The sequence below is a fragment of the Colletotrichum siamense genome (genome assembly GCF_013390195.1).
Source record: "Colletotrichum siamense strain Cg363 chromosome Unknown KSG_Cg363_contig03, whole genome shotgun sequence".
Lineage (NCBI taxonomy): Eukaryota > Fungi > Ascomycota > Sordariomycetes > Glomerellales > Glomerellaceae > Colletotrichum > Colletotrichum siamense.
In genome coordinates this window covers 7,064,306-7,086,128 of record NW_023501016.1, presented here as the reverse complement: position 1 = coordinate 7,086,128, position 21,823 = coordinate 7,064,306, and the positions used below count along the sequence as shown (strand labels likewise).

The 21,823-nt window shown below is 55.8% G+C and overlaps 6 protein-coding genes across 6 annotated transcripts; 2 read left to right on the top strand and 4 right to left on the bottom strand.

The window, feature by feature from the left end:
- Window positions 1–2,181: 2,181 nt before the first annotated feature.
- Window positions 2,182–3,123, bottom strand: CGCS363_v005876 (uncharacterized protein; the record flags this gene model as incomplete). Its single annotated transcript, XM_036637725.1, has 3 exons — window positions 2,182–2,686; window positions 2,817–2,987; window positions 3,053–3,123. The coding sequence occupies 3 exons, from the start codon at window positions 3,121–3,123 to the stop codon at window positions 2,182–2,184; spliced, it is 747 nt and encodes a 248-aa protein (XP_036497277.1).
- Window positions 3,124–6,901: 3,778 nt separating this feature from the next.
- On the top strand, window positions 6,902–10,348 carry ENA2 (Sodium transport ATPase 2; the record flags this gene model as incomplete). The annotated part of the gene is made up of 4 exons (XM_036637724.1): window positions 6,902–7,159; window positions 7,213–8,095; window positions 8,144–9,603; window positions 9,659–10,348. The coding sequence occupies 4 exons, from the start codon at window positions 6,902–6,904 to the stop codon at window positions 10,346–10,348; spliced, it is 3,291 nt and encodes a 1,096-aa protein (XP_036497276.1).
- A 715-nt stretch (window positions 10,349–11,063) lies between these two features.
- gltA (Citrate synthase) lies at window positions 11,064–12,593 on the bottom strand (the record flags this gene model as incomplete). The annotated part of the gene is made up of 1 exon (XM_036637723.1): window positions 11,064–12,593. The coding sequence occupies one exon, from the start codon at window positions 12,591–12,593 to the stop codon at window positions 11,064–11,066; it is 1,530 nt and encodes a 509-aa protein (XP_036497275.1).
- Window positions 12,594–14,108: 1,515 nt separating this feature from the next.
- Pon1-0 (Serum paraoxonase/arylesterase 1) lies at window positions 14,109–15,467 on the top strand (the record flags this gene model as incomplete). Its single annotated transcript, XM_036637722.1, has 2 exons — window positions 14,109–14,435; window positions 14,490–15,467. 2 exons carry the CDS (start codon window positions 14,109–14,111, stop codon window positions 15,465–15,467), a joined length of 1,305 nt encoding a protein of 434 aa, XP_036497282.1.
- A 506-nt stretch (window positions 15,468–15,973) lies between these two features.
- On the bottom strand, window positions 15,974–17,455 carry CGCS363_v005872 (uncharacterized protein; the record flags this gene model as incomplete). Its single annotated transcript, XM_036637721.1, has 1 exon — window positions 15,974–17,455. The coding sequence occupies one exon, from the start codon at window positions 17,453–17,455 to the stop codon at window positions 15,974–15,976; it is 1,482 nt and encodes a 493-aa protein (XP_036497281.1).
- A 1,198-nt stretch (window positions 17,456–18,653) lies between these two features.
- ecdB-0 (Echinocandin B biosynthetic cluster transcription factor ecdB) lies at window positions 18,654–21,355 on the bottom strand (the record flags this gene model as incomplete). Its single annotated transcript, XM_036637720.1, has 6 exons — window positions 18,654–18,897; window positions 18,954–19,529; window positions 19,584–19,745; window positions 19,809–20,615; window positions 20,742–20,947; window positions 21,299–21,355. The coding sequence occupies 6 exons, from the start codon at window positions 21,353–21,355 to the stop codon at window positions 18,654–18,656; spliced, it is 2,052 nt and encodes a 683-aa protein (XP_036497280.1).
- Window positions 21,356–21,823: the final 468 nt, after the last annotated feature.

Sequence of the window (21,823 nt, the reverse complement as noted above, 5' to 3'; positions counted from 1 at the left end):
GACGAGAGAGTTAAGTAGCGGAGAGTTGTAAGTGTAGTCCACAGGCAATAGGGAAAGGCTGAATGAGCGGGCAAGTGATGAGCTCAGGGGCGGGACAGGTGACGGCACGGGTGTGGTGTTACGGAGAAGACGCTTTGCGCAAAGCCGTTGATTGGCTGTGGCGGACGAAAAGCTCCTCATGCAGTCAAAGACCGGGGAGGTACGGATGGAAGTAGAAGACGATGGATTGGGATGAGTGATGTATGAGTGTGTCTGGGCCGTTGGGGGGATGGATTATGCTCGAGAGTGGGTGTTTGTGTGTCTGTGTTTGTGCTGGTGGGCACTGTCTGAGGCATGTATCCCCTGGGTGTCAGATTGTACCTTGCCTTACATGGACTTCTTGCGACGGATAGCAGGCACGGGCGAGAAGCTATTGAGGACGGGAAAGGTCAGAAGAGAAGAGGTTGTCGGGAAGAGAGGATTGTGGACAGGAGGAAGAGAGAGAGAGCGTGAGAGAGAGCCGGGAAGACAAGACGAGGGCATGTTAGCGCGGAAGGAGAAGCAGAGGAGACTGGATGTCGTCAGGAGGCCTGAAGACGGGCACGGATGGCAACGAGGGAGGTAGGTAAGGTACCGCAGGTGCGTAGGTAGGAGGTGAGATGGAAGATGTAATTAATGCCTGCCGGCGACGCTATGCAATTGGATTCTTTCCTTTGTGATGGGTCTAGTGCAATGGCGAATGGGCATTTCGATCTCGGTAAGGAAAGGCCGCATCGATGAGCCACGCGCTCGTCCCCTCATGCCTGCCTGCCCTCCTGCCCTGAGAAACGGGCACACAAAGTAATGCAAATTCTTAGGTGAGGTAGGTGGAAAGCACGGAAGGCGAGGAAAGGCAGGTAGGTATCAAGCTGATGGGACGGGATGGCGGTTTCCTTCTGGAGGTTTCGCCCCTCGCCTTCTCAGACACGGGTCAGGCACGCGGCAAGGGTAGGTCTTTCCTTTTGCTTTTCTTTTTCTGGCCAGGTACCTGCCTTCACTTCGGAAGAAACATACGAATAATGGAAGGCACGATGAAGTCACCCGTGGACCTGTCCTATGGGAAGGGAGGTGGAACGCGAAAGAGAGACAGAAGGCAGGTGCGCCGGTGGCAGGTGGAAGGCAAGTGGAAGGTGCGAGGTGGATTGTGGGGAGGAGCTTGGTCCATTTCACCTGCGTCATTGGTCCCCAAACGAATCGTCGGCAGGAGCTTCGACGTCACTGAAAAAGTCCAATGCACGTACAACGCCACCCGTCGACCAACCACCACCACGGCACTATGTACTTGACCTACCAGCCTCATCTCTCCTTACCTTTACTTACCTTGACCCGAGAAGAGGATAGGAGCGAATTCTGACCTCGCTTCAGTCATCCACTGTAGCGAGTGCAGTGTCACATTGCAATGCGGCTCGTTTGGACAGTGGGGCACAATGTCTGGTCCGTTGGGCCTGGACGCGGATTTCACAGCGTTACGCCACGATGACAGCAGCGACCCGACGAGAACTGTGGTTCACTCCTTCCGCGTCCCGCCTGCCCTAGCGGATGTGTCTCACCGAGCACCCGGCCACTGCACTTGCCCCGTTCCAGACAGCTCCCATCAGCCGCAATACTGCTCTTCGATGAAGCTCGATGGCCACACTCACCCACCTCAGGAAGACAAGCTCCGCCAGCCCGTCAACCCGTCACCTTTCGCATTGGATCCAGATGCCTCATCCCCTGGTCCAACATGGACTTCGGCTCTGGCCGTTGACGAGCTCACCGAACCCAGCCCAGCATATCTACCAATGCTCCGGCGATACCACGACACCTGACCCAAGTCAATGCAGGACCTCACTGCAGATCGCCATCGGTACCGTGCTCTGGCTCTGAGCTACGGTGCAACGCCCTGCGCCCCCCAAGTCTAAAGCGCCGGCCTAGCTGAGCAAAACCTCCGCCCATGACGACGCGATCTCGATTCCACTGTCGCTGCTGCGGTGTCACGGCACTCGTCGATCTCGGTCCCTCTGCATCGTCGCAGAAAATTCAATTGCGCTATCTCAGTCGCTGATCAAGAATGACAGTCACCTTTCTTCTGCGCTCCTCCGCCGGGTATCATCTGCAAAAGAAAAACAACGAAATCACCAATTAACAAGCCAATGACAAACCAATCATCACCCAGTCCTCACATCAAAAATTTGGCACGCTAAGTCGCTCAACCGTAAGCCCGCGAACCCTTGCAGGTGCCGGACTCGCAATTCCGGCATTGTGACCTCCACCGGCTCCCGGTGGTGCGGATGCCGCCCGGGCCCTCATTTCCCGCGTCTGCCAGTACGGGCTCCGGCAGACGGGACAGTCGTACCGCTCAATCAAGAACCACGATGAAAGACACTTGGCGTGAAAAGCGTGGTGGCAGCTCTTGAGCGTCAGGATATCGTCGTCGCCCGAGTCGCCCTGCGAGTTGCCCGTCTTCTCGTCCCACAGCTGCATCACACGCCAGTTGCAATTGCTCGCTGCAAGCTTCTCCCGGACACTGCGAATGCCAAAACCCCTATGCGTTTGTCGCCCTTCACTTTCTTCTGGAACATCGCTGCCCCCGCCCGAGCCCGAAGCATGCGAGGGCACTGCCTGCATCGGGCTTGAGCCAGTCGTATGGATGTTGCTTGGGACGAACAGTGGCCCGATGCATATGGGACTGTCAGCAACAACAGTCAGCGACAGCAACGGCATGCAAAGTGCTGACCAGCTCCCTGCCTGCCATCTCGCAGAGACAGGCCCATCCTAGTGTCCCACGCCGGGCTGGAGAAAATACGGCGAGTACTCACCACTCGGGCGTTGAGTCGTGTTGATTAAGACTCGACTCCATGTCCAGCTTTTCCGGGCTGATTGTCGTGCATTCGGATACAGTGCTCAGCTTTCGACGAGCATCTCTAACCCTGGACGATTTAGGATTGAATCTTCGGTGGTCCTTGACTCGCGAATATGTGACGCAGATTCTACTCGAGAGGGGCATGTCAGCTCTCGTCGCCTTGTGTTTGCGGGGAACTCAAGGCTTCAGCACGGTCTGTACAGTGGACCCAGGACGAGGAGGAAGAGGAACAGCGTGAGCAAGATTATGCCGACTTCGTCCATCCCGTCGCCTGTAGCGCTGCGGGGAGCATCGCAGCTTCCCACGACTGTTTTATAATGATCGCGAGCTCTTTGATGGAGCTTGTAACAATGTCGCGATGCGACGACGTGCAATGGTTCACAGTTTTGCAGCTTCAACAGAATAGCAGTTGACCAATTGCTGCAGAAGCGATCTGAGCAGGCATTTAATAGAGGCAGGACAGCTGAAGAGGAACTTGTTGGTCAGATGACCGCCAATGTTACCTGTGGTCGACAGCAGATAACGTACGCGGCAGGTACGGCACTTCAATCACTCGTCGTGCCAAGCAGTCAATCAAGAGCTCCCCCGCACACTATCTGACATACCGGTACGCTCACAAACCCAAAACACATTGCGAGGCGACTAAATATGTTGCAATGGCCGTGTCTTCTGTGACTCTGCCGTCGTCTGCTCCCGGTCTCCTTTCGTTCCGTCTTCTTCGTCTATGTCGTCGTCGCTGGTTCCACTGTCGACTCTGTTGAAGCTCCAATCCTAGCAACAACTCCTCTACTTCGAGCCAAGAGCCTTGGCTGCAAATTGCAACGACTCAGGTGTGTATTGAACCGCAGATCCAGTGAGTGCACAAGAGAAGACTATTTTTCTTGTGACGTAAAGTTTGTTGGTGACACAGGTCTTGGTATCCTTGGTAAGCGGGGGGTTTTCCTACGCATCCCACGATAGGTCAACGAAGCCGGTCTTCTCTGCGAAAGATACAGGCTAGGTGAGTCTGGATTTCTGGGCAAAGGGCACAGACAATCGGTAACGACACAGTGGAAGAAACAAAACATCGAAGGAGCTGGAGGTGTGTGCTAACTTATCAGTGGATGGGCGGGGGAAATGCTGGGGTGACAAGGGTTGTTCTTCATGACCTCACCAGGGAGCGCCCCTCCATCGCCCCCCCAACAACAGCCCGCGAGCTCCCAGATGGTCGTACCCATGGATGATTGGAGTTGAGAATCAAAAGAATGGAATCTTGGCCCCGGAGTTTGAGTTATCACCCTCAAGATGAAGAGATGGAATGACCAGAACCGCCGACCGACGGCGCCGCTGGAGGAGAGGAAAGTGGACTCCCGACGAGCGGCGGCGGCGCCCAGCTCAGGAATTTTCAGTTGACGTGCCAAATGCCAAGCAACCGCCAAGTTGCCCAAAAACCCTTGGCTGGCCATCCAAGATCAGCTGGCCCCCATCCGATGTCCCACCGCCGGGGCGGCCAAGACGTCCGCTGCCCAATACCATCGTCAGCCTACCCTCGAAACGCCGAAAGAAGGATGGCTGGCATGCTGGGAGACATTGGCGGAGAGGACCCGAAGTAATCTCCCCCGAGCATCCCGCAAGCATTGCAGCATCATGATACGCAGTTCTGGCATGGCTGCAGCTGGTTAGTGATGGTCTTGGTCTTGGTCTTCTTGGGACCATCCCGCCATGACACCGAGCATCATCCTATCTGAGGATCCCACGATAACTTCGACACATTTCCATGAGTCCCCAAAACCGGGCCCCTTCTCTGCTCCTCCAGTCTCTTCCGCCGCCGAGCATCTGGGCGTCTCACTCGGGGTGGCTGTGTTTCTCGGCGGACCCGTCCTCCCCCGCCCGTATCGCGCCCGGGACGTCGTGTATCGCTTACACCGGGACAGTATCCCGGTTCCTCCTCTCTACTTCTCCACGGGGCTCGCAGCGACAATCTGGGCGCCTCTCTGGGCAGGCTTTCTCGTGTGCAGGGGGTCAAAAGCAAGCCTGACCGGCATTGGAGTCGAGAAACGGTACTATCAGAGACCACGATTGATGCTCTGGGTGCAGAGATGGTGTGACGGAGCGCTGATGTTCGGGCAGAGGGAGAGACGGAGGCTCCCGATCTCATTCGATTTCGGATTTTCACGGTTGCCATGTTGGGTGCCCGGATGAGCTTCTCGGAGGTCTCGATTGTCTTTGGCTGTGGTGTTGTCTTCGAAGTTGACGGCCCTTCTCAAAGTCCCCAGTCACCACCCCAAGGGCCGGACCAAACACGGCGCTTTATACTTGCGCAGCACTGCCAGAGGCCTCCTAAGCACCTGAGCACATGGTGCGCGCGTCGTATGGTGCGTACGTCACTTGCTCACAGCGACACTTACTTGGGACGTTAGCACCGGCCTGGGTTCCTGTTGTGAGAGGCCCCGTAAGGTTGTGTAGAACGCAACAAGTCGGACGTCGGCAACAAAACGCAGGGGTTGCGCCGGGTGGAGGGATGGCGCCGAGACGTGGTTCATTCCCAACTGCATGTCCGGGGTCCTCTTCTCCTCTCGGCTCTACAAGACCCTGGCGCAGGAACGCAAGTCTCGTCGAGCGGACTCCAACCCGCGCCGCCAGGAAAGAGCCTCTGGGCATTATCTTGGCCGTCCAGAGCCCTTGCACCCGCCGCAATCACCGCCGCCGGCGTCTCCACATTCATCCTCTTACACTAAACGTGGACTTCTGTTGTTTGTGGTCCTCAACGTCCAGGTCTCCCCGGGAATCAGTTCGGCCAAATTGACCAGTTCACTGAAGTGAGATGGAGAACGAGATCCATCTCCCCGCGTGTCCGCCAGGCGCAGTGCATGCAGACAGAGACTTGAGGACTGGACTGACTGACCTTGGACAGACTTCAACCCTGCCGCGCTACGGAAGCTACGCCGCCATATGTATCCAATAAGGCTTGCATGCAGACAGACATCGATACACATAATATCTTGAGGCACACTACTGCAGACCTGGCAGCACCCTGGTAGCCTTCTAGAAGGAGTGGTCCCCCGCACCGGGCGTTCCTTGGAAGGCATACTCGTGTGCTAACTGGCCGAGGGCGTAGTGGAGAAAACCCAAAGTATCGTTCCTATCTTTCTGGGCGCGGCCATTTTGATCACTGAAAACATCACCACAGCATCCACCCCCTCCTTTCCCATGTCTCGGGGCAACCTAGCATATGGCGGAGTAGGTACTGATACACAATCAAGAGCGAATTACGACGCCCAGGCTCGCCCACGACCTCTCCGAATACAAAATGCCCAGAATGAGGCCCGCTGCCCAGACTCTCGGCGGCCAAACATGGCAGGCAGGAGCGTAGAGTTTCCACCGAAATCTGGATGGCGTGCTCGTGAATAGCTCGCGTGTCCTCGAGCAACTTTTGGACTTTGCAGCTCCAACGCCATGGAAAGCGAGCCCGGGGTCCTTACCCCAGGCAGACCCAGGCAGAGCCCCGCGAAGAGCCGCCAAGGCTGAAGGAGCATGTACCCAACGGACACTCACTCTTCGAAGAACGTTGCGGCTTCGAGGGGTACGATACGCAGAAAGATGGGGGCGCGTTCTTCCGTATCCTTTGCTTGCCTATCGTTATGAAGTCATAACGCCGAGAGTCGTGTGGGCGCCTCTCCCGGCGGACCAAGACTACATCTTCTCCAAGCCCCCCGAATATTTTGATCTTGTCTTTCCCCCAACTCTCGATATCAACAGACATCGTCTCTTCTCCTCGGCCTCCTCTCTATCTTCCTCTTCCTTCCTATGCTCGCCTGTTCTCTTGATCTGAAGGGGGTAAAAGTGCTTGAACCTGGATAAGAGCACTCACACTTTTGCCCGTTCCATGCCGCATTCGTCAAGAGCCAAATAAACTCCTAACCCTCCGATTGGATCCGACGTCGAGTCTTGGCACCGCCCGGAGATCTAGTTGAGGATCGCACGACACCGCCCCATTCCCACCCTCCGCCCCTTAACCACCGTGGTCTGGACTACTCATACTTGAATTGAAAAACATTCAACATGGGAAAGAAGGATCCCGAGGCCGAGGCAATGGCCAACCACGTTTCTGGCCAGTCTAACAAGCCACTGTCGCGTCCGGCACATGCCCTGTCTACTGAAGAAGTAATCCGGGAGCTCAGAGCCAACCCTGATGATGGTCTGACCCCAGAAGAGGCCAATACTCGTCTTGACGAGTATGGCCGCAACGAATTTGGCGCCGACAAAGGCGTCCAACCCATCAAAATTCTCATCGGACAAATTGCCAATGCCATGACCTTGGTAAGAACCACGCTTGGTAGTCTCGTTTGAAGCTGGCTAACTGGCTCGACTAGGTCCTCATCTTGGCCATGGGTGCTTCTTTTGGAATCAAATCCTGGATCGAAGGTGCCGTCGTAGCAGGCGTCATCACACTAAACATCGTCGTCGGCTTTCACCAAGAGTTCAAGGCCGCAAAGACCATGGATTCCCTCCGTTCTCTCAGCTCACCAACGGCCCAGGCTGTCCGCGAGGGCAGAAACGTCACAGTCCCTACCGTCGAGATTGTTCCTGGCGATATGGTTGAGCTCAAGACTGGTGATACAATCCCTGCCGATGTGCGCATTGTTGAAGCCGTCAACTTCGAGACCAATGAGGCCCTTTTGACGGGAGAGTCTCTTCCCATCCGCAAGGAGGCTGCGCAGACATTCGAGGACGACACCGGCCCCGGTGACCGTCTCAACGTCGCTTACAGCTCCTCAACAGTCACAAAGGGGCGCGCCCGCGGCATCGTTTTCGCTACTGGAATGTACACCGAAATTGGCCAGATCGCCGCCGCCCTCAGAGGCAAGAACTCTCGCCGCCGCGACGTCAAGCGCAAGGAAGACGGCTCCGCTTCCTTGGCCCGCTATGTCCAAGCATGGACACTTACCCTCTCCGACGCTGTTGGACGCTTCCTTGGAGTGAATGTAGGAACGCCTCTCCAGAGAAAGTTGTCCAAGCTCGCGATCCTGCTTTTCGGCACCGCTGTCGTCTGCGCCCTGATCGTTTTGGGTGCTAACGACTTCAACACGACGCAAGAAGTTGTTATCTACGCTGTTGCTACTGGTCTCGCCATGATCCCTGCATCCTTGGTCGTCGTTTTGACTATCACAATGGCTGCTGGTACCAAGAGAATGGTCCAGCGCCATGTCATTGTCCGCCAGCTAAAGAGTTTGGAGGCTCTTGGGGGCGTCACGAGTGAGTCAACTGTATCGATGCCCTTGTTTCGCTACTAATACATTCCAGACATTTGCTCCGATAAGACCGGAACTCTGACCCAAGGAAAGATGGTTGTTCGCAAGGCCTGGATCCCCGGAAAAGGAACCTTCTCTGTCAGCAATACTAAGGAGCCCTTCAACCCTACCGTTGGCGACCTCGGTCTTCAGCCGGCACAGCCCAAGGACATCGACTTCCAAGGCCAGGACGGCGAGGGCGAGCAGATCTCTGGCCCCGAAGAGATGGTCCTCCAAAGCAGAGTCCTCATTGACTACTTCAACATCGCCTCGCTCGCCAACCTGGCCAATGTCCACAAGACTGCTGAGGGCGAGTGGCATGCCCGTGGCGACCCGACCGAAATTGCTATTCAAGTTTTCGCCTCCCGCTTCAACTGGAACCGCCTCCGTTTCTCCGGCGAAAACAGCCGATGGCGCCAAATCGCTGAGTTCCCCTTTGACTCCGACGTCAAGAAGATGTCCGTTATCTTCGAGGACACCGAGGCTGGCAGTGATGGGAAGGAAAGCAAGACCTGGCTCTTCACTAAGGGTGCTGTTGAGCGCGTCATCTCTTCGTGCCCTAAGATTCAAATGGGCGACGATGTTGTCGATCTCACCAAGGACATTGAGAACGATATCTTGAGGAACATGGAGGCGCTTGCTCGCCTTGGTCTTCGTGTCCTTGCCTTTGCTAGCAAGTCTGACATTGGTACCGTTGACAACCATGAAAACTTGGACCGCGCAAACTTTGAGAAGGAGCTTACCTTCCGCGGCCTCATCGGTCTTTATGATCCTCCTCGCCCCGAGTCTGCGCCTTCCGTCAAGCAATTTCACCAGGCTGGTGTCAGCGTCCATATGTTGACTGGCGATCACCCCGAAACCGCCCGTGCCATCGCTCTGGAGGTCGGAATCCTTCCTACTCGCATGAACGAGATCTCTTCTGATGTCGCAAGAACTATGGTTATGGCCGCTAGCGACTTTGACAAGCTCTCTGATGATGAGATTGACAAACTGCCCCGTCTTCCTCTTGTTGTCGCACGCTGTGCGCCCCAGACCAAGGTGCGCATGATTGAGGCTCTCCACCGACGTAGGCGCTTCGTGGCCATGACCGGTGACGGCGTCAATGATTCTCCTAGTCTGAAGCGCGCCGATGTCGGTATTGCGATGGGCGAGAGCGGCTCTGATGTTGCCAAGGAGGCATCCGATATTATTCTCACGGACGATAACTTTGCCTCTATTCTTAACGCTGTCGAGGAAGGTCGGCGTATGTTCGATAACATCCAGAAATTCGTTTTGCACGTGTTGGCCTGTAACGTCGCCCAGGCTTGCACTCTGCTCATTGGTCTAGCCTTCAAAGACGAGAGTGGCCTGTCCGTGTTCCCCCTGGCTCCTGTGGAGGTCATGTGGATTATCATGATCACTTCCGGTCTTCCTGATATGGCGCTCGGTTTTGAAGTCGCTGCACCTGATATCATGGACCGACCGCCGCAAGACGTAAGTGGTGCTCAAAACCCGTTATTCGTTGAATTAGTGCTAACAACTCGAACAGATGAAGATTGGCGTCTTTACCTGGGAGCTCATGCTCGACATGCTCGTCTACGGTCTCTGGACCGCCGCCCTTTGCCTTGCGTCCTTCTTGCTCGTCATGTTCGGCTGGGGCAACGGTGACTTTGGCGTGAACTGCAACAACGATTATTCCGACCGCTGCGATACCGTGTACCGCGCCCGCGCTACCTGTTTCGCCGCACTCACCTGGTTTGCGCTCTTCCTCGCCTGGGAAATGGTCAACATGCGACGCTCCTTCTTCCGCATGCAGCCCAAGAGCAAGAAGTACTTTACGCAATGGTTCTGGGACACCTGGCGCAACAAGCTTCTGTTTTTCGCCATTATCATCGGCTTCGTGACCATCTTCCCGCTCACCTACATTCCCGTCCTCAACACCAAGGTGTTCAAGCATGCTCCCATCACCTGGGAGTGGGGCATCGTTTTCGTGTGCGCCGTTTTGTTCTTTGCCGGTATCGAGGCCTGGAAGTGGGCCAAGCGCATCTACTTCCGTCGCCAGTCGCACAAGCAGCATGGCGCCAACCCGGATCTCGAGAGTCGTGTCTTCGGTCACTACTACACTATTGGTGGCGTCGAGCTCGAGTCTTCGCCGACTCTGGGCAGCAGGACCATGACCAACGAGAAGGAGATGCGGGAGAAGGGTGGCAATGGGTACTCGAGCGCGGGTAGCCGGTGATGTTACCGTCTATTTGAACAAAAGTGATTCTAGCTGTAGGCGAATCCTGGAAGAGGAATAGGGGGTGGAGAGGAGACGAAAAGAGGCGCTTGTCAGATGACGATACCTCATGAGCACGATTCACGCCAGTTTGCTAGTATAGAGACGGGTTACATCAACCGAGAATGAAAAGTTCCTGCTTTGTCGAGAGCTTCAGTAGGACCGGCCACAAGCATCGAATCAATAAATCCAGTTATGATCTAATACGCTTGGCTCGTCTTTTGCCTTAAAACGAATGATGACATGTGATCGTTCGCCTTGGAGCTGGCTTCTGGGAACATCCAGGTCACGGAAGCCCTCAAGTCGGTCCCACCCTACGGCACCTACCCTCAACTCCACAACGTCCCCGCGATAATTATCACATTATGCGCAGAATTTTCAACAACATCCGATATGGTGTAGTGGCCAACATGATGCCCTCTCATCTCTGTGAGAGGTTAGGCATAGCCCCGAGTTCGATTCTCGGTTTCGGAACGTATGTTTTTGCATTTTTGCACCATTCTTCGAAGTCATGCCGCTTCCTCACTGTGGCTCGGCTCATGGCGACTCCAATCATCATGGGGAAGAGCGAAATGTGTCCATAATCTAACATGCTATCTAAACAAAACATTTGTCGCCTCTACCAGTCAATCTAATAACCGTACGCCATGTACACCACCCACCTAGTCCGACTCACTTAGAGCTTCGCGCGACCCCTCCAAGGCTGACCCATCTCATCCTTGTACGTCGCAAGCTCGTTGCGCTTGCTGTCTCCGCCGTGGCTGACCTGCACCGGCTCGTCAAACACGGACTTGTTCTCCCTCTCCTTCCTCTGAGCTGCGTCGACGTACTCCCGCTCCCCCTCGCCAATGTACAGCTGCCTCGGGCGCCAGATCTTGACGCCGCCCTTCTGCAGCATCTGCTGCCTCCAGTGCGCCAGCCAGCCCACGCAGCGCGGCACGGCGAACAGCACCGGGTAGAAGTCGAGCGGGAAGCCCATGGCCTGGTAGATGAGGCCGGAGTAGAAGTCGACGTTGGGGTACAGGTTGCGCTTCTTCATGAACTCGCTCTCGCGCGCGTACTTTGCGAGCTCGAGCGCCGTGTCGAGCAGCTGGTTGCGGCCCGTGACGGCGAAGACCTCTTCGGCCAGCTGGCGGATGGCCGTCGAGCGCGGGTCGACGTTCTTGTACACGCGGTGGCCGAAGCCGACGAGCACGCGCTCGCGCTTCTCGACCTTGGCCATGAAGGCGGGCACGTTCTCGGGGCTGCCAATCTCCATCAGCATGCGGATGGCGCTCTCGCTGGCGCCGCCGTGGCTGGGGCCGTAGAGCGCGGCGCAGCCCGCGGAGACGACGCTGTACGGGTCGACGAGACTGGAGCCGACCTGCAGGACCGTGGCCGTGGAGCAGTTCACCTCGTGGTCGGCGTGGATGATGAAGAGCGCGTCCAGGGCCTTCTCGAGGACCGGGTGCGGCTGGTACTCGTGTCCGCTGAGGTGGTCGAGGAGGTAGAGGAAGTTGCCGGTGTAACTGAGGCCCTGGGCGGGGCGGTTGAACGGTCTGCCCTGGCGCATGCGGTAGGAAGCGGCCGCAAGGGTGGGAGCCTTGCCGATGATGCGGAGGATCTGCTTGTCGAGCATCTTGAGGGCCTCCGGGTCGCCGGATGCCGCGTTGGTGTAGAGCTTCTGACCCTGCAAGCTGGGGTTGGACTCGGGCGCGAAGGCACCAAGAGCGGAGAAGGAGGACTGCAGCATGGCCATGGGGTGCGTGTCGTAACGGAAGGACTTGAACATGCCCTCGATGTCGCTGTGGATGTAGGTGTGGTGCATGATCTCATCCTGCCACTTGTTGTACTGCGTCGACGTCGGCAGCTCGCCGTAGATGAGGAGGAACGCGCTCTCGAGGAAGTGCGACTTGTTCACCAGCTGCTGGATGGGGTACCCGCGGTACCGGAGGATTCCATCCTGGCCGTTGATGTATGTGATGTTGCTCTGCACGACGGCGGTGTTCATGTAGGCCGGGTCGTACACGCGGAGACCCTGGTCCGTCTCATCCTCAGCGCGGTCATTGCCTCTCGCGGCCTTGATCTTCTTGATGTCCGTAGCCTGAACGGAATTGTGAGTGATGGGCAGCTCGTAAGACTTTCCGGTGCGGTTGTCGACGACAGTGAGAGACTGGCGCGGAGCGGGTGTCGCGCCACGTGGCGCATTCTTCACAGTAGTGACCATTTTCTTTTTGAGTTATTCTGCCCAAATTCGAATTGAGTTAAGATAGAACAGATCAGGCAAAAAATGAGATGGCAGTTTCACACAATGGTCTTTGATGAGAGAGACTTCTTGTATCCGTACATGGGGAGACAATGCGCGTCACCCGGACAGCTGAAAGGAGGTCCGGCTGGCGTCGGGGGTCGGCAGTGCTGGCCCGAGTGCCGAGGTTGTTTTCCATGCTCCTAATGCGGTAAGATCTGATGCCTGTAGCGTGGGAAGCTCAAGCACATGCCAGGGGTCCCAAAGTCTCGTTGGGTGTTTCGTCGATTGAGCTGCAAGAGACACATGCCATTGTTTGTGAACTTGATCACAGGTCCGACCCGTTGGTTCTGGATTGCTGGAAAACGGACGAGCGGATGAGCTTAATGGAGGGCGCTAGCAGAGTTGCATTTCCATTGCAGATACAGGGGAGGATCCTTGTATGATCAGCTAAAATGACGGGAGACGAACGGCCAACAGCGCTGGCGTCCTTCTAGAGAGCTTCATCAATCTGGGGTATGTATGGGCTGGACACTAGGTCCTGGCCCCAGGATTGCACCAAGGACTTGCCTTTGATCAAGTGGGCTTGGCCTCTTTCATATGTAGGACCTCGGCAATGACTGTTTGGGGGCGCAACGTATCGCGATTGACAATTATGACAAGTGATAGAGTTGGTTGGCTCTTGTGGTGCATGGTGCATAGGTAGTCATGCCCGCCGTGGACTGAGAATTTGTTCTCCTTCCCGTCCTGTGAAGACGAGCAGCCCAATTTCGAAATCAACTCAGTACCAGACTTGAGAGTGGTGTTCGTCTGTTCAGGACCGCAGGTTCAATGATATTTAGCTCCTTTTATCTCTTCTCGTCACCTTTCCCATCGGGATAAACCCATGAACCCATCTTCAAGTCCCAGAACACCATGGCTCAGGCCCGACAAAACCCACCTCCGGTCCCCGCGGCCGCGACACGGCCGGAAATTCATCTCTTGGCGGAGACCCTCACCAGCCTGAATCCCGTCGGAGTCGGCATCGTCTCCGTCGCTGGAATTTGGTCCGACCGGAGTGGATTCACTCAAAGGATGATCTTTTGTAACATTCGCGAATAGTTCATTGGCTGTCGACCCTTGAATGCATCCTGCAAGCGCATAAGCAGCTCCTCTCCGCGCATGACGTAAATCCGTTTGAGAACCTCCACAGCGGCGGTCCTGAACTATGTTTTGCGGAACCGAGGCCACTACCGAACGCCATCCCCGCAGGACTCCAAACTCCGGACCTGACCCCTCATCTCAACATATATTCTGCTGAGGCTGAAGTCAGCAGAAGAATTATTTCGCAAGAGGACTATTAGGAACTCATCCAAACACTATCGAACTTACACACGCTTGGTTGAGCCATCTCAGACGAAGACATTGAGAGCTTCTTGTCTCACTTACAGGCGTTCCTACGGGTAGAGCACGACTGAGACACTCACGCAGCACCCACCAAACCGTCAGCAACTCAAAATGGCGGCGTTGGTGCCAGTTCTTGTGGCTGGTCTGGCCGTCTTTGGTGGTTACACCTACGGGCCAGCCATCAAGCAAACAGCGACGGTTCTCGGAGTATCACGGACCGTCAATAATACGCCTGTCGCGCACGGCGGCGACCTCGTTTACATCGGCGACACGATTCATTGCGAGGATATTCACCACCATGAGGCGAGCGGGCTCCTCTTCACTGCGTGCGAAGATGACACAGAGACGCGCAAGGCATGGTTTCCGCCGCTTGGAACTTTCGAGGACCCGGTCAAGGCAAGCAAGTCTACGGGCTCTATTCATATCATCGACCCCAAGGTAAGTTCAATGTGGCTGGAGGGTAATGTGCAAGTCAACTGACAGGCCCGCCAGGACATGACCACTAAGCGCCTCAAGTTCGAGAACTTTGACAGCACTTTCATTACTCACGGCATCGATGTCATTTCCGACCCGGAAAAGGCTGACGCCGTCTATGTGTTTGCCGTCAACCACGTTCCTCACGCCGAGTATCTCGCAACCAAGGTTGGAGGCCAAGGCGACCAGAAGGTCTTGGACAAGGCCCAATCTCGGATTGAAATCTTCCATCACATCCTGGGCTCATCCACCATCAGGCATGTGCGCTCCGTTCAGCACCCGCTTGTCAAGACGCCCAACGACATTTTCATCAAGGATCCGCACTCCTTTTACGTCACCAATGACCACTTCTACCGCGAGGGAACGATGCGCCTCATCGAGGACCTGTGGCCTGGCGCATCTTGGACAGACACTATCCACGTCACCATTGACAAGCTTTCTGCGCTGAAGCCCACAGACGGCGTCACGGCGCAGGTTGCCTACGAGGGAATGAGAAATAACAACGGCCTGGGCCACTACAAGCCTGGGTACATCCTCATTGACGATTGTTCCGGCGCCGCGATGCACATTGGCAAGCTGTCTTCGGACCCGAAGAACGTCACCATCGATATCGAAGATTCCGTTCATTTTGACTCCTACATCGATAACCCCAGCTATTTCAACGACCCGTACAAGTCCGAGACCCAGGATGCCAGCGGCTTCATCCTGCCAGGTCTCATCCGGCCCTTTGATATTGTAAAGCAAATTGGCGATCCTACCTCTAACATCGGATCTATTGTCTGGTATGCGAAGCCGATCGCGAACTGCGACAGTGCCAAGGCCGAATGCTGGGAGAAACGCGCTCTATTTGAGGATGATGGAACCAGAATTCGTTCAGCTGCCGGCGCAGTCTTGGTGGGCATTGACCCGGCCAAGGAGAACAACAAGAAGAAGGCGTGGCTCTTTGTCACCGGCTTCTACTCGAGCGCCGTCCTGGCGGTCAAGGTTGATCTTTAAAGGCTGTCTTTTGATGGCCAGACTGTAAAAAAGTTCTTCAAATGAAGCCGGCGAAGTTTTGGTGGTGTGTTTTGAAGTCGGGCACAGGGGATTTGGCATACGCCCATGGTATTTGGTCTTGCAAGGCTCAAAAGTGGAAATAATGAGACGTTGGGTGTGAAGAGAGTTGAAAGAGCAGCTTATGAGAGCCATGTGAAAGTGAGAGATAATTCTAAAATCACCAACCTGAAGGCTGAGCACTTTGATTGAAACTTGGTGATCACATATGAGCGCTTGTCAAGTTTGTTGGAGACGTTCTCTTTCAATCCACGATAGGATCCTAGCAACCAGACTATGTACCAAATGTTGCCAAAATATCTCAGGTATCTCATCCTTCAGGTATTAATACAGAATACGACAAAATACAATCTTGCCTCCCACTTCCAAATATGGGGGGAGTACGCATGAGTGAACAAAAGGTATATATACACAAGCTTAGATTCCAACCTTGACCGTAAAGTGGCGCTCTATTGGTTCTCCAAAACATCAAAGATACCCTCCATGACAGGTGGCGTCGTGTCGGCTCTGATGGGCTTATCAAATGAGAAGGAGTCCATCGACAGGATGGGAGTCGTGGCGACGGAGTTGCCCAGCGAGATTGATCTTGTCCCTACCGACGACGACGCCCGCGGCCGGGGTTCAAGCATGCCCAAGCCAATCTCTTCGGCGCCGGAGGCATTGCGCTCAGCGTCAAGCATCATGTCCAGCCTGGATGAATGGCGCCGGAGAGGCCGAGACCCGGGCCAACTGGGCGTCTGGGTCATGGCTCGCCTGGCCGAGTTGGGGCGAGGCAAAGGGAGTGAGACGGGGGAAAGATGATTCGAAGACGGAATAGAGGAGAAGCTGGGAGTTCGTAGTAGAGGCTGCTGGGTGGTCGACGACTGGTACTCAAGCTCGAGAAGCATGAGAAGGTCTGTGACAGTGACACCATCAGGGAGGCTGAAGTCAGGCCGAGGGATGCGCTTGTATGCGACAGACTTCGTCCTGCTCCTGTTCTTGGGCGGCTGGAGAGAGCCGGTCTCAACAGCCAAGCCCTCCGGTCTTCCCCGGGGAACGGGGACCGGGACGTCCGGCTCGCTTGGTCGACGAACTTCGCTTGCACAACTAGGCCGGCGCGCATCACTTGCGTAACTCGGCCGGCGTGCGTCCCCGCCGGCAAAGGTGGTGAAGCTCGCGTAGCTAGGACGGCGATCGCCCGGCTCATCCGGCAGGCTCGGGACGTCACCGGCAAACCCAAAGTCGAAGGCAGGGTCATTGGGCTGATTGCCAAAGGTGTCTCGCTTCTGTGGGGGCTGGAAGTCGATGGTGTCCGTCCGTCTTACTGGCTTGACCTCCGGTGCGACCTCGGGATCAGTCTTCGGCTGAGCCACCGAATCGCGGGTTCCATTGCCGGAGAACCCGAAGTCGAATAATGAGAAGTCGGAAGCCCGCTTGTCACTCTGCTGAGCCGGCCTTGGCTCGGGTGATGGCGACGGCTTCTGCTCAGGTCGGGGGCTGAGCGGTTGGGTGAGAGACTGGGGTTCCGGGGTCTTGAGAGGCGAGCTATATAAGGGTTGATGCGTGGCAGGGCTCTCCGGGCGTGAGCGTTGGCGCAACGACGGCGACCTTTGGAATGCCGACTGCAGACGAAGCTGCCCTCGTTGAGACTTGGAGAGCTGTCGTTGTACGCCGAGCCCAGGCACCGCTGGTGAAGATGCATCCGATGCAGACACAGGTTGTGCAGCGGGCATCATGCTCATTCTCCTCAGGGAGCTGAGGGAGTCCGGGGTCTTGGTCTCGAATGCCGACACTGCCTTGGAGACGGGGACATTTTGATGGCCAGTATGGTTCATCTCCTGGATGAGATACTGCAGTTGGTTGTCGTCGAGGTCGGCCAGGACCTCGTACAGGGAGCCGAAGGACGATGAGGGCTTGTGTCCCTTGCGATGAGACGGCGCCGGAGACTCCATGGCGGCTGATGGTTGCTGGTGGTAGTTACTGTAGTAGTGGGAGTGGTAGTGGGAGTGGTAGTACTGCGTCGACCTGGTCGAGAGCAACGTCTGTCGGCAGCGCTGGCTGTGAAACCGAATCTACACCGTCGCCTGTTACACTGGCGGCGGATGATGGACATGAACTCAGTCGAGGGGGACGACGAAGAAGGCGGAGGTCATTCAAGGTTGCTGTGCTTGCTGGGCAGCGTGTTCGTGTCGCACCGCACCGATGTGCTCCTGTCAAAGCCCTGCTCGACAGGTTTGTGTGGAGTCGACGTGCAGCAAGGAGACAAGCTTGCATGCAAGGCGAAGAAAAAAAAGAAAAGCAACGCGCAGAGTAGCAGCAGAGATCCGCTTCCTCGATGACGGGTGGAGCAGCGAGTTTGAATTGGATGTCGTGAAAATGCCAAAAGTCCGAAGCAGTCGCACGTACACAGTGCCTTGCCTTACTCGCGAGGGGAGGGAAAAAAAAGGCTTGGGATAACTCGTGACAAGTCGGGATATCAGAGCCCATGCCTGCCGATGCCCCCTTTTCGAAAAGGTCGCGCCAAATCATTAAAGCGAAATGATGAGTAATTTGGCACGCTGGGGCGACATCGAGCCCGTCGCAGGGGTCTCGTGGCGCGTTTGGAGCGCGTTACAAAACCTCTTGTACATGGCCCGTGCCGGGCACGTGGAGATCAAACAGAGAGATGAAGGGGAGAGCCGTTATGGGGTCTGATTGACAGCTGACAGGAGGAAAAATGGGCGCTGTTTCTTTGAGTTGATTAAATTTCCGAAACTTTATTCCAAACTGTTGGCTTTGGCAATGACGTGAAACACTGGTCGGATGAGCTAGAGGTCGTGACTTTGGGCTGTAAGTGATATATCCCAGTGAAGAGTGAGTGTGTGAAAATAGCTCATTGAGATCTGAGACTCGGCGGAAGATAAGAATGAGATTGAGTGAGATGAAGTGAGAGAAGATGATTGAAGTTACATCATGTAATAAGAGGATAATACAATCAGTCTCAGCATGTCATTGAGAAGAATCAATAGTTAGTGTGGCTCTGTTTTCGCTTTTTAGTAATGCTATTTTGTGATCCCCAACGCCCTTAACATCGCCCTCTCACTCATAACTCATTCACCAATGTCGCTCAATCACTCATTCAGACTGCCTGTGCGAGCCAAGCACAGACTTCTAACGCCTCCTCATAGAGAACGAGTCTCCTGCGTGGTACACCTCCTGAATGAATCGATCTGCATCGCTGATCATCCTGATGCTCTGATCCACGCTCGGAGAGGTCGGGTCTCCCATGACGGACTGCCAGCTCTGTAGAAGCTGCTTTAAATGATCACCAGCTCCGAGTATATCAGAGGGGATCATGTCTTTGAGTTGCGGAATACGGCAGGCTGCAAGCAAGACAAGCATTGCACCGGCCATCCTACACGCGTGGCACTTTGTTAGCTATGTTCTTCAGCATGAGATGTGTTCACTTACGAGAGCGAGCAAATCCACGTGTCTACCAGAACCGTCTGTCCAAACCCCCTGAGGTTGAGGATGTGCAACAAACAAGCATCCAGACAAGCCTTGCAATTATTCAAAGAGTCCTGGTTGATGAGGAGTTCAGAATTTGCCTCACCACGGCCAGCCCTACCGCTCAGCATCCACATCAGGTATGGCCGGTATATCACACTCCGGCAGGTGAGGTATCTCTGCCGTAAGAACCCACCGTGCTCTGTCGGGGTGCTCTGGTTGCCGATGTTATTAAAGCCTACCTCAAACTTGAAGGCGGCCGGGAGGACATCGCGCCACTCGTCCAGTTGGTGGTTCAGCTCGGCCACGACGTAGGGGAAGCGGGTGTGGTCGAGGGCGGTGCCGGTGTCGCGTGCGTAGAGGAGCTGGTGGACGCGATTGAGGAGGCGGCGCATGGAGATGCAGGCGAGGAAGTACAATGAAGACTTCTCTTCGACTTTGCTGTCACGATGGGTATTGTATTGGCCCGGCAGGGCCGTGGAAGATTCGATCCGGGCGATGCCTGATTGGGGCAGGCCATTGAGCTCCGCGAGGTAGTCGCTGAATCACGTTAGTCAAATTTGGCAGAGGTAAGGCCGGAAGGATGGTTATTACCTCTCCAGAATATAGCACGACCAGAAGATCCTGCGAATGCGTTCCTGGTCTTCTTCTGATTCTGACTCCGGAGAATAAGACAGCAGTAGGAGACACTTGGCGGAGGCTGCATTGATGTACTCCCATGCCTGCAGCGGCCGACGGAGAAAGGCAAAGTACATGCTGCGAGACCAATCGGGTCAGTTCCTGCATGAGATTTTCGCCAAAAACGGGATGGGCGCTTACGCTGTAAAGAAGAGACAATGGGTTGCAGTGCTGCCCACATTAGTGTGTACGACATGCAGCTTCTTCAGCACGCTGTCAAAGTACATGTCGCCCATGGCCCGTCTGGCGAGCCTCCGCTTCCGCTCCTCCTCGCTCAGCGTCGTCCCGGTGGTCAGACCGGCAGTTACTTGACCTGCGCAGCCGAGTGCCATCGTCAGAAGTGCCAGGCACACGAGGATGCTGTCTTCTTCAGGGATCCCATCTGAAATCAGCTTCCGCACTTGCGCGAGCTGACCGCAGGACATGGTCGGGTACCAGAAGTTGATGGTGAGCTCGAACGACTCGATGATGCCATCAATCTCCTCGGCGGTCACGTAAGGATACATGACCGTTGAGCGTGTCTTGACCACGGGCCGCGACTGCTCGAGGTGGAAGATGGAGACGTAGTCATCCTTCATGCTCGGGAAGGCCTCGAAGTGCGGCCATTGGAGGATGGACTCGGTGGTGCTCGTGTGCATGGAGTCCAGCACGGCGTTCTCGTAGTTGTTCTGGTACAGCGGCTCGGAGATGGGGGTGCGCTGCGGGTGGTGGATCTCGTTCAGGGGCGAGCCGGAGAAGGACCCGCGCGAGGCCGAGCGGAGGGCCGGCGAGACCACGGCCGGACGACTGTCGGTGAACGGCGGCGCGCCCTTGAAGACCCCATCGTGAGACGGGTTCGGTGAAAAGTGGAACGAGGAGGCGGCGGGACTGACGATGGTGGCCTTCATCTCGTGGAGGAACTTCTCCACCCTCAGTACGCCCTCGAGGATGAGGTCGCTCTTCCCGCGTCTGATGACATGCAGCACATGAATGGTCAGAGCTTGGTCTCCTTTGTCTCTTCTCTTCGCGCGAGTCCCCGGGTGGGCTTGATTCGCCCGCCGGGGATCACGGCGCCGACAGCCGGGCGGGACTTACGAGTTCGCCTCGGATCCATAGGTGCATTCCTGCTGCGATGCAGAGCACGAGGCGCATGGCGTGTTGCCGTTGCATCTGGGCGAGACATCGTTAATCTTCTCTTGTTTCCTGCAGATGGCGCGGAACCGAGAGCCTGGGACGACCTGGGCCTTGTTGCTTGGTCTTGGCCGCACGTACCTGATCTTCCTGGCGCGGCATGTATCGCACTGCGGGACGTGACGTCGGTCAGCTTCATGGTTCTTCGGAGAGATTGCCGCTCGGCGCCAGGGGAGGTGCCATTGCGGCTGCTGCTAGCAGGATAGATGGCATTCTCCACAGGTGGCAGATCATGGGGATGACAAAGTTGAGGATAAGCGCCGTTGTGCGCATGCCATTCCGAGTGGAATTGGACCATCGTGAAAAACCTGGCATTCTTGGTCTTTGGTGGTGGTCTAGACCCCAGTCTGTGCTGGGCATTTTGTCTCTCCCCCGAATACGGCCCGTAGCGACAACGCTTGGTTATGAACACCACAAGGACAATTACTGAACATCAGATGAGACGATCAAATTCAACTTACGGCATGGCTCGTCCTCAACCTCTTCCTCGACGGCTCAGTAATCGACTCATTGTCCATCGTCTCCATTGAATCAGTCGCAATCACGGGGTGGCAGGCATGGCGTAGCACCCAGTTCGGCCGTTGGAGGTCCTTCGATCCGAAGCGGACCGAGTGCAGAAGGCACTGGAGTTTGCAAGTGGGAAAATAAAAAAAAAGAATGGATGCACAAGGGGGGGCAAACGAAGAATCCTGGCAGAAGGGGGGGAGGAAATGCATTGGATACATATGCAAACCCACGTGTGGTGCGGGGGAGACACGCTGTGGAGAAGGGGGTGGGCGGGAGAATTGGAGAAATTGGACGGGCTTGGCCCAGGAAGGAAGCCTTGAGGGGAAGCTAGTTACGCGCTGCCTCGCTCCGCCATTCCCCGACTGCTTTCACGCGGTGAAGGTGACATTGGACGATGCTGTCGCTGGGGAACTGTCCGGGGATGTAGCCGTTCGAGGAAAGGCGGGCTGGACGAATTGGAGAAAACGCATGTGATGGGG